A 12,010-nucleotide genomic window follows, 5' to 3' on the forward strand; every position below is an offset into this window, starting at 1 on the left:
CCTTTGGGCAAATCCCCAGGAGAGGAATTGCTGGGTTATAGGGTAGGTCCATTCCTAGTGTTCCAATAAGTCTGCAAATTCTGAAGCCTGTTTTTATCTCTTGTGAGATTCTAATTCTGTTTCCTCAGAGATATGCACTGTTGTAAGATTCATGTGCATTCTTTTCATATTATTTATGTACTTCTAAGATTTAGTTGTTAATTTGTGAGTAAAGGGTGGCAAGAGAACCAAAGCATCACTCTGGCACATGTGATGCTGGGAAGTGAACTAAAGACTTCATGCTTGAGAATCCAATGTTTTACCCACTGTGCCATCTCCTGTGTAACCTTCTTTTCCATATTTTTTAAGGTTTATTTTTGGCTGTTAATTAAAAAAAAAAGTATCAGGGGCTGGGTGGTGGCACACCCAGTTGAGTGCACATGTTACAGTGTGCAAGGACCCAGATTCAAGCCCCTGGTCCCCACCTGCAGGGGAAAAGCTTTGAGTGGCAAAGCAGTGCTGCAGGTGTCTCTCTCTGCTTCTCCATCACCCCTTCCCCTCTCAACTTCTGGCTGTCCAATAAAGATAATTAAAAAAAAATTTTTTTAAAGTATCACTCAGACATACACTGTGCTGAGGATTGAACTCAGAACCTCATGTCTTTGAGTTCAACACCTCACCTACTATGCTACTTCCCAGGCCACTCCATATTTTAAATATTATCAAATATAGGTAATTATAGGAAGTTGTATATAGTTTAGGGAAGCTGGGAGATAGCTCACCTGGTAGAACAGATACTTTATCATGCATAGGGACCTAGCTTCAAGCACCTGGCCACCACATGTGAACAACCATGCAAAGGGGGAAGCTTTAAGATCGTGGAACAGTGTTGCAGTAACTTTGATCTATTTTGATCCTTCCCTCTCTGGAAAAGGGGGCTGAGGTATGTGTGTGTGGGGGGGGTCAGGTCTTCCAGGAATGATGGAAATGTACAGGCATAAAGCCCTGATGAAACTCTGGTGGGGAAAGAAGGATAGAAAGAAGGATTGAGGGATGGTGGGAAAGAATGGAAGGAAGGGAGGAAGGGTTAAATACACACACACACACACACACACACACACACACATATATGCCTTTGTCATTTTTTACTCTATTACATTATGCTTCTATAATACTTTCTTTTTTAAGGTTTCTTTGTTTTATTAGTGAGAGGTAGAGGAAGAGAGAATAGAAAGTTACTCTGGTATATGCAATGCCAGGAATCAAACTTGGAATCTTGTGCTTGAAGGTCCAATGTTCATTCACTGTGTCACTTCCCAGGCTGCTCCATAATGACTTCTGTAATACAGGAATTTGTATGTGTGTGTGTTTGTTTTACCAGAGCACTGCTTAGCTCTGGCGAGTGGTAGTACAGGAGATTAAGCCTGGGACCTGGGAGCCTTAGCCTTAAGAGTATTTGCATTATCATGCTATATCCCCTGCCTTAGGTTTATTTTTGCTATTGCAGTTTTCCCATTATCTTAATGATTTTGATATATTTTTATATTTGACTTAGAACCTGAAATTATTTCTGTTAAATTCATATATTTTCTCAAACTTGGAGTTCTTAAAAAATTGCATCATAGATAATTTAAGTTTACTTTTTTTTTTTTAACTTGCAGTTAAAAAGAGACATGTTTGGTCTTAAATCATCTTTTTCTAAGCACCAGACGAGTAGTTTATCAAACAAGGAAGACAATTACATTGGCTGCTGTGAGGCAAACAAGATGATGATTTCGGAATTGAGGTGTGTTTTGTATATTGTGAAATAGTAGCAACACAGAGTGTTTAAGAATTTACTCAAGATCTTTAGTAGAGAAACTGAAAAATATGTCAAAATTCCAGAGTACTATAACAAATAAATGTTTTTGCAACTAATAATAAATTCTTCTTAATGTTTTCTGATAATTGTTTCTCATCTATTTTATTAAGTAAAAAGACTGGATGTATAAACCCTTTGATCCTTACCATTAGTCACATTCTCTTCCTAAATGTCCATCATCATAAATTGGGAATATATTCTTTAGGCTATCTTGTATATATTTATACTCATTTGCACAAATATTTAATATTTATTTTTAAATTTATTTTTCCACTCAATGTCATTTAATTTAATTAATTCTTTTGCCACCAAGGTTATTGCTGGGGCTCAGTGCCTGAACTCAACAAAGACTCCACTGATCCGGGTGGCCTTCAGTCCTTCCTTTTTTCTTCCTTCCTTCCATCCTTCCTTTTTTCCTTCCTTCCTTCCTTCCTTCCTCCTTCCTTCCTTCTTTCTCTTATAGAGATAAGGACAGAGAGAGAGGGAAAGAGATACCTGCAGCACTCCTCCACCATTCATGAAGCTTCTCCCTGCAGGTAGGGACATGAGGGCTTGAGTCCTTGTGCATGATAATGTGTGCACTCTTCTGTGGGTGTGCCACAAGCTGGCTCCCATTCTAAAAATTCATGCATTCTGAGTTAGGTAGGGAGAGTGATTAATAAATGAATTAGTGATGGTTAGTTTAATAGCTGGATAAGAGTTTATGCTATAGCTATATCTACTCCCTTATTGATCCATAATGTATCTTCTCCCCTATTGATAATTACCTTTTTAATGGTTTTCTTCTATTACAAAGAGTGCTGCAAAGAACATTCTCACACTCTTTTTTTAAGATTTGAATTTTTCTAATATATACTCTCAGAAGTGAAATTGTTGGGGTATAGGTTGTGTTTATTTTCAGTTTTGCTAGGTACAATCAAACTTCTTTGTATAACCATTTTGTTATTTCACCCTGCCCCCCTTTTCTAACTTTAAAGCAGAGATTCTTTTTACTAACTTTGAAGACAAGATATTTTTATAGAATCTTTGTAATCAAAGTTTTGGCTTCATTTCTTTTCTGCCAGAATTAAGCTTGCAATAAAAGAGGCAGAAATTCAAAAGCTTCATGCAAACTTGACTGTGAATCAATTATCTCAGAGTACTACTTCTTACAGTGACAACCAAGAAAGTGGCAAATTAACTTTAGAATCAGAACCTATAACAGTAGGAAGTAATAAAGTAGGTGAGTATATTGAATGTTTTAAATAAATGGTGATCAAAATTCTTTCTGATCTATATTTTTCTTTATACCAGAGTGTTGGTCATCATTTCTCCTTTGGCTAATTCTGCCTCTGTTCCCCTGCATTGCTTGATACAGTGGTCTATTTACATAATCACTTTTTTTTACCTGAGACCCACCCTGCCTGCAGGGCATTGGTTTAATCCCCACTGGTTAGATCCTTACTGGTTTAATCCCCATTGGTTCACACTCTCTTTTCGCTCCGCCCCCTCTCCTAGTCACATCCTGTTTTCCACCCTACCACTTCCTTCTTGGCAAGTATAAAAGAATCTTCTTTTCAGATTAAAAACATTGGGTTGCTCAGCCATGAGTTCCTGGTGGTCTCTCACCCGCCCGCGAAGCTAGCCTGGCACCAGAGCACTGCTCAGCTCTAGTTTATGCTGGTATAGGGAATTGAGCCTGGAACCTTAGAACTTCAGGCATGAACATTTAAAAGTGAGAGAATTTTGACTGCTTTGTCAAAAAAAAAATATATATATATATATGGTTTGTTTTTTGTTTCATCCCTTGCCACCAAGGTTATCACTGGTGCTTGGTATCAGCATTGCAAAACCATCACTCTCAACAGCTTTTTTTTTCTTTTTCTTTTTCTTTTTTTTTTTTTTATTGGCTAGGAAAGAGAAATTGAGAAGGCAAGAGAAAAAGAGAGAGACACCTGCAGACTTGCTTCACCACTCATAAAGCATCCCCCCTGCAGATGGAGACTGGAGGCTTGAACCTGGGTCTTTGTATATGGTAACTTGTGCACTTAACTGGGTGCACCACCACCTGGCCCTAATTTATTATTTATTTATTTATTTATTTATTTGTTTATTTATGCCTTCAGGGTTATTGCTGGGGTTTGGTGCCTGCACTATGAATCCACTGCTCCTGGAGGCCATTTTTTCCCTTTTGTTGTCCTTGTTTATCATTGTTGTTGTTGTTGTTATTGCTGTTGTTACTGGATAGGACAGAGAGAAATCAAGAGAGGAGGGGAAGACAGAGAAGTAGAGAGAAAGACAGACATCTGTAGACCTGCTTCACCACTTGTGAAGCAATCCCCCTGCAGGTGGGGAACCAAGGGCTTGAACCTGGATCCTTATGCCAGTCCTTGTGCTTCATGCTATGTGCACTTAACCCCTTGTGCTACCACCCAGTCCCCTATTTCAAAATTCTTAACTTTTATATCTTTCTTTAAAAATGTACTTTATAGGCTAGAGAGACAGCATAATGGTTATGCAAAAAGACTTTCATGCTTTAGGCTCTCAAATCCCAGGTTCAATTCCAAGCACCACCATAAACCAGAGTTGAGCTATGCTCTGGCCTCTCTCTTTCACTCTTTCTCTCACTGAATAAATAAAATGAATAAATAAAATATTTTTAAATGTACTTAATTGAAAATTTACTCAGAACATGATATATCCATTTAAAATATACAATTATATTTTTTCAAATATTTGTTTTGAATATTTATACCTTTGTTAAACCATCACTACAATCAAGACAAAATATTTCTGTCATTCCCAGTTTACTTTGTGTTTAGTTTTCTCTTCCTTTATTTTATGGCTAAACCTAATTTCAATCTTTTTTATTTTAATCTATTTATTTACTATTGGATAGAAACAGAGAAATTGAGAGGGAAAGGGGAGGGGAGTCAGAGACAGACAGCTGCAGTACTGCTTCACCACTCATGAAGCTTTCCCCTATAGGTGGGGACTGGGTGCTTAAACCCAGGTCCTTGTACATTGTAACATGTATCCACAACTGGGTGCACCACTGCCCAGCTTCTCGGTCTTTTAAAAAATCTTTTACTTTAATAAGAGAGAACGACTAGAGCACTGCTAAACTCTGCCTTATGGTGGCGCTGGGAATAAAATCTAGGATCCCTAGGACCTCAGGCATAACCACTTGTTATCTCCCTGACTCCTGGTTACATTCTTTAAAAAATATTTTAGTATTATCCAGGATATAGTCTAGATGTTAGTTCCAGTGGTATTTAGAAAAAGCTGTGCATTCTTATATATATATTTATTTATTCCCTTTTGTTGCCCTTGTTTTTTATATATTTTTTTAATATTTATTTTCCCTTTTGTTGCCCTTGTTTTTTATTGTTGTAGTTATTATTGCTGTTTTTGTTGTCATTGTTGTTGGATAGGACAGAGAAATGGGGAGAGGAGGGGAAGACGGGGAGAGAAAGACAGACACCTGCAGACGTGCATCACCGCTTGTGAAGCGACTTTCTGCAGATGGGGTGCCGGGGGCTTGAACTGGGATCCTTATGCCCGTCCTTGCGCTTTGTGCCACGTACGCTTAACCCACTGCGCTACTGCCTGACTCCCAATGCTGTGTATCCTACAGAGTTGAGAAATAGTGTAGTGGCACAGGACTTGAGTGCAAGAGGTTCCAGGTTTGATACCCAACAGTGAGAGTGGAGTAGGTTCTGACCAAAAAATAAAACTATGTATTCTGTAGTTACTGGGAAAATGTTTTTTGAGTGTCAATCATTAAACTGGTTGGTAATGTCAGTCTTCTCCCTAGTAATATTTTTTGTATTTATTTATATTTACTTTACCCAGTGAACTGCTCAGCTCTGGCCTATGTTGGTACTGGGGATTAAATATAGAATTTCAGTCCCTCGGGCAAGAAAGTGTTTTTGCATAGCCATTATGCTATCTACCCCTCTCTTCTTCGTATATGCTTATTCTGTCAATTTCTGAAAGGTGAAATCTCCAGATATTTACATGGGTTTGTTAACTTGTCTTTTAGTTCTGTTAATCATTACTTCTGACATTTTGAAGATATTATATGCATAAATATTTAAGATTATTTTATTAAATCTTTTTTTCTTCATAATATTCCTATCTTAAGTTTGCTTTATCTGAATTTATATAGCCACTCCAGCTACTTTTAAGTTAAGATACAATGTATCAGTGGTTAAGTGTACAGCAAATAATTTGATGTATTTAAGTATATATTTTGAGAAGCTAATCTTTGTTTATGGTCAAATCTTAAACATTAAAATAGCCCTTTGTTCTTAATGTTTTATATAAAAACAACTCTCCTATTTTCTGTTTATTTGCAGAAAGTATAAAAAATATAAGTCCATATACTGTGAACAAGCAATATGAAAGAGAAAGACAAAGACTTGCTTCTGGAATAGAAGAACTACGTAGTAAGTTGATTCAGATAGAAGCTGAAAATTCTGATTTGAAGGTTAATATGGCTCACAGAACTAGTCAGTTTCAGCTAATTCAAGAGGAGCTGCTAGAGAAAGCTTCAAACTCTAGCAAACTTGAAAATGAAGTAAGTTTAATTTGCTGTTCATATGTACTGAATATTGAGACAAGATAAAGAAGGTATTGCAAGGTTTTAGAAAAATTTTATGTTTTAAGCCCAGATTTATATATTTAAAGATTATTTTTAGAATATAACCCCCCCCCCCACACACACACACACACACACTGGGACTTCACTGCTTTGAGCCAACTTTTTTTTTTCTTTCAGGTAGAGAGACAGAGGGAGAGAGGGAAAAATACCACAAGACCAAAGCTTCTTTTGCAGTGGAGGCTGGGCTCAAACCTGGGTTACTCATACAATAAAACAGGTGCATTACTCAGGTGGGCTATCTTGCCAGCCCTCACATTATTTATTAAATTATATTTTAAACCCATGGTATTTTAAGCTATATTAAAAGGAAGAAGTACTTAATATTTTCTTTAAAATTTCTTAACATTTATGAGAGACAAGAGAGCACTACTCACTCAGCTTTGGCATATGTGGCCCCAAGGATTGAACCTGGGGCCTCTGTGAGTTCAGACATGCACATTCTGTACTCTTAACTCAATTTAGCTATGTCCTCAGTCCATAATATTCTCTATTTTGATGAAATTTACACTGCATTGCACTCTATTGTTTCTTCTGAGTATAAGTTAATATGACAAACATTTACTAGTAAGTAATTTCTATTATGTAATTAGGAGAGAAGAGTAATATATAGGATTTCCAGTTCTGGCATACAGCAAAATCACCTGGAAGCCCTATTGAATATGCAGATTCCTAGCTATTATCGCAGAGACTCAGTAGGATGTTGAGAAATCTGTTTTTAAATGGCAGTAAGTGAGTAGGGTAGAACCTGGATCCTGTACATGGCAAGCTGTCTTGCCAGCTCCCTAGTGGTGTTTTTAAGTAGCTGACTTCTCATGTTAAAGTCTGTAGCCAGGACTAAGTGAAAGATACATGAGCTAGAAATGTACATAAGTAATATAAAAGGGAGTTACTTAGAAATTTGCCTAATTTAAAAAAATGTTTATATTTTATTTATTTTCCCTTTTGTTGTCCTTGTTTTTCATTGTTGTTGTAGTTATTGTTATTGATGTCATTGTTGGATAGGATAGAGAAATGGAGAAAGGAGGGGGAGACAGAAAGGGGGAGAGGCAGACAGACACCTGCAGACCTACTTCACCACCTGTGAAGTGACTCCCCTGCAGGTGGGGAGCTGGGGGCTCGAACTGGAATCCTTAAGCTGGTCCTTGTGCTGGGCGCCACCTGTGCTTAACCTACTGCACTACCGCCCGACTTCCCAAAATTTGCCTAATTTTGTAAATAATAAGACACTGATAAAATCTGAAAAAAAAAGAAAAAGAAAATTGTCAAATAGTGAGATTAAGAACTTTCTAAAATCACAAAATTAAGTCTTGTTAAAAAAAAGAAAGAAGGGAGTTAGACAGTGGCACACTGGGCTAAGTGCACATAGTACGAAGCACAAGGGCCTGAGCAAGAATCCTGGTTGGAGGCCCTGGCTCTCCACCTGCAGTGAAGCAGGTCTGCAGGCATCTGTCTTTCTCTCTACCTCTCTACCTTCCCCTCCCTTCTTAATTTCTCTCTGTCCTATCCAAAAATTAAAAAAAAAAAAAAAAATGGCCACAGGAGCAGTGGATTTGTAGTGCAGGTACTGAGCCCTAGTGATAACCTTGGAGGCAAAAAAAAAAAAAAAAAAAAGAAAAAGAAATAAGAAAAGAAAAGAAAGAAAGAAAGAAGAAGAAAATATGTTTAAGAAAATCTGTGACCAAGAATTGTTATTGTTAATTTTTATTATACTAAGTTCAGGCCTTACTGATTACTTATATTTAAAATTGGCTGAAGTACAATATTATTTGGACATGGGCCTCTGAATTAACTATTTATATACTGCACAGATGGAACTAGTTAAGTCCTGTCTCTGGTCTTTCATTATTTGTTTTTCTCCAAAAATGTTATTTATTTTAAATTATCTTTTAATTAATTTTTTTCAATGTGCTTTCAGATGACAAAGAAATGTTCTCAACTTTTAACTCTGGAAAAGCAACTGGAAGATAAAATAGTTGCCTATTCTTCTGTTGCTGCAAAAAATACAGAGCTAGAACAGGAACTTATGGTAAAACCTGACTTCCTTAAATCTACAAATATACTGTGACTTCTTAAAAATTATTTATGGGAGTCTGGCTGTAGCGCAGGTGGCGCAAAGTACAAGGACCTGTATAAGGATCCCCACACAAGCCCTCAGCTCCCCACCTGCAGGGAAGTCGCTTCACAAGTGATGAAGCAAGTCTACAGGTGTCTATTTTTCTATCCCCCTCTGTGTCTCCCCCCTCCATTTCTCTTTCCTATCCAACAATGACAACAATATTAACTACAATAATAAAACAACAAGGGGAAAAAAAGGGAATAAATAAAATAAATATTAAAAAAATTATTTATTAGGGGGAGTTGGGCTGGTAGTGCAGCGGAATAAGTGCAAGTGGCACAAAGTGCAAGGACCAGGTGTAAGGATCCGGGTTCAAGCCCCGGCTCCCCACCTGCAGGGGAGTTGCTTCACAGGCGGTGAAGCAGGTCTGCAGGTGTCTATCTTTCTCTCCCCCTCTCTGTCTTCCCCTCCTCTCTCCATCCTATCCATCAATAACAACAACAGTAATAACTACAACAATAACAAAAAACAAGAGCAACAAAAAGGGATAAATAACTATATTTTTAAAAGTTTAAAAATATTATTAGGGAGTCAGGTAGTAGCGCAGCGGGTTAAGCACATGTGGCGCAAAGCACAAGGACCAGAGTAAGGATCCCGGGTTGGAGCCTGCAGCTCCCCACCTGCAGGGAAGTCGCTTCACAAGCGGTGAAGCAGGTCTGCAGGTGTCTGTCTTTCTCTCCCCCTCTCTGTCTTTCCCTCCTCTCCCTGTTTTTCTCTGTCCTATCTAACAACGACAACATCAACAACAACAGCAACAATAACTACAAGGACAATAAAAAACAAGGGCAACAAAAGGGAAAATAAATAAATATTAAAAAAATATGTATTAATAGATTGAGACAGAGAAATTGAGGGGTCTGCGGAAGGAGAAGGGAGAGAGACAGAGAGACACACCTACAGCCCTACTTTACTCGTGAAACTTTCCCCTGCAGGTGGGGACCAGGAGCTTGAACCCGGGTCCTTGCACACTGTAATGTGTGCGCTTAACCAGCTGCGCCACCACCTGGCCCCTCTCCTGTGACTTTAAAGCATTTATTTGTTATAGCATGTTTACTTTAGTATCATTATCATAAAAGACACCAAATAGGAAAGTGTAAGTTTTGCTAAGTTTTCTCATTATTCATTCTTTGCGCCTACATTTTTAAACTAATAAGTTTTATTACAAGTTGTTACCTATATATTCTTCTTATCCTAGTAGCAGAATTCAAGGGAAAACATAATTTTTTATATATTTGGTTTCAGGAAAGTCATGATGTATTTTTCTGTTTTTCCATGCAAAAGCGCATCATGACTTTTCCAACAACTCAGGTCTTCTCAGTATTTTAGAATAGCTTGCACCTCATTTTTTAGGTAACCTTACTGGGAAGATGTTGATTTATAGGACTGTTGTTTCAGGTGTGTAGTTTTATATCTGTCCATGATCGGAATCAGCACATCATCCCCCTCCATCATATTGTCATTTTCCTGGTCCACCATCTTCCTCTTACCCCACTTTCAGTCCCCTTTTTTCTCCCAACTTTACAATCCTTATTCTAATAGATCACATAGTTAATTGGGGCCGGGTGTTGGCGCACCTGGTTGAGCACATGTATTACAATGTGCAAGGACCCAGGTTTGAGCCCCCAGTCCCCACCTGCAGGGGGAAAGCTTTATGAGTGGTAAAGCAGGGTTGCAGGTGTCTTTCTGTTTCTCACCCTCTCTACCAGCCCCCTCTCTCTTGATTTCTGGCTATCTCTATCCAATAAATAAAGATAATTAAAAAAAAAAGATCACATAGTTAAAGTTTCACTTTTTATTTTTTCTTGCTTTGTTTTTTAAATTTTCATATATATATTTTTCCCTTTTTGTTGTCCTTGTTTTAGTTATTATTGTTGTTATTGATGTCGTTGTTGGATAGGACAAAGAGAAATGGAGAGAGGAGGGGGAGACAGAGAGAGGGAGAGAAAGACAGACCTGCTTCACTGCCTGTGAAACGACTTCCCTGCAGGTGGGGAGCTGGGGGCTGGAACCAGGATCCTTACGCTGGTCCTTGCACTTGGTACCACATCTTGCTTTGTTTTTTAAGTTCCATCTGTTTTTTTTTTTTTCTTTAATTTCCTTTTGTTGCCTTTGTTTTATTGATGTTGTTGTTGGGTAGGACAGAGAGAAATGGAGGGGGGGAAGACAGAGAGAGGGAGAGAGGCACACCTGCAGACCTGCTTCACCGCCTGTGAAGTGACTCCACTGCAGGTGGGGAGCCGGAGTCTCAAACCGGGATCCTTATGCCGGTCCTTGTGCTTTGTGCCAAGTGCACTTAACCCACTGCGCTACCACCTGACTCCTGTAAGTTCCATCTATGAATGTGATTATCCCATAGTGTCTTTCTTGCGTGTGTCATTTAATATGATTCCTTCAAGTTCTATCCAAGTTGTTGGTTTTTTTTTCTATTTTTATTTATTAATTAGGTGTAAACAGATGTAATGAGCGATAGAGAGGAAGAAGCACAGTATCATTTTGGCACATACAATGATGGAGGATCAAATGCAGGATCTCATGCTTAAAAAGTCAACATTTTATTCACTGTGCTGCTTCCCAGACAAAGGGTTCCAAGTTGTAAAAGAAGAGGAGGTATACTTCATTTTGATGAAAAACAAATTTTTTAAATAACTTGTCTTTTAATACTGATTTTTAAAAAAATTTTACATACTTAGTACTATAATTCCTTTTTTTAAAAAAAGCTTTTATTTATTTATTAATGAGAAAGATAGGAGGAGAGAGATAAGAGCCAGACATCACTCTGGCACATGTGCTGCCGGGAATCAAACTCAGGACCTCATGCTTAAGAGTCCAAAGCATTATCACTGCGCCACCTCCTGGACCACTATAATTCCTTTTTAAAATATTGATTTATTTATTAATGTGAATGAGAACCAGAGCACTGCTGTGGCACATGTGTTGCTAAGGATTAAACTTCATGTTTGAGAGCCCCAGCAGCTTCTCCACTGTGCCACCTCCCAGGTTGAGCTACTATAATTCTTAAAAAATAGAGTATGACAAATTTAATGTTATTAAACTTACTAACGTATTTTTTTTTTTGTAAATCCAGTTTTCAGTTATAATCTATTAAAATGTTTTTGTATTTTAGGAAAAAAATGAAAAAATAAGAAGTCTGGAAACTAATATTAATACAGAACATGAGAAAATTTGCCTAGCTTTTGAAAAAGCAAAGAAAATTCATCTTGAACAGCATAAAGAAATGGAAAGACAAATTGAAAGAGTAAGATAATATGTTTTTGCAAGTAGATATAATGCACATTTGGGCTTTGCTGAACAGAACCTTAAATAGCACTAACCCAGTTTTCTGTGCATGTGATAACACTACTTTTGTTGTTACTGCTGATGCTTTATTTTTATTTAACACTGCAATATA

At 37.7% G+C, this 12,010-nt stretch overlaps 1 protein-coding gene across 11 annotated transcripts in view; it reads left to right on the forward strand.

Moving 5' to 3' along the window:
• Positions 1-12,010, forward strand: part of CCDC18 (coiled-coil domain containing 18) — a 112,710-nt gene that overhangs the window by 34,425 nt on the left and 66,275 nt on the right. For 10 of the 11 annotated variants that reach the window (XM_060202087.1, XM_060202088.1, XM_060202086.1 and 7 more), the window contains 5 exons: positions 1,641-1,765; positions 2,905-3,062; positions 6,181-6,401; positions 8,401-8,511; positions 11,726-11,857. In XM_060202087.1, the coding sequence (XP_060058070.1) occupies positions 1,641-1,765; positions 2,905-3,062; positions 6,181-6,401; positions 8,401-8,511; positions 11,726-11,857 (747 nt within the window). The remainder of the gene's footprint in view (positions 1-1,640; positions 1,766-2,904; positions 3,063-6,180; positions 6,402-8,400; positions 8,512-11,725; positions 11,858-12,010) is intronic. The other variant, XM_060202089.1, reaches the window with a different exon arrangement.

This window comes from Erinaceus europaeus, chromosome 11, assembly GCF_950295315.1.
Source record: "Erinaceus europaeus chromosome 11, mEriEur2.1, whole genome shotgun sequence".
NCBI classification, from domain to species: Eukaryota; Metazoa; Chordata; class Mammalia; order Eulipotyphla; family Erinaceidae; genus Erinaceus; species Erinaceus europaeus.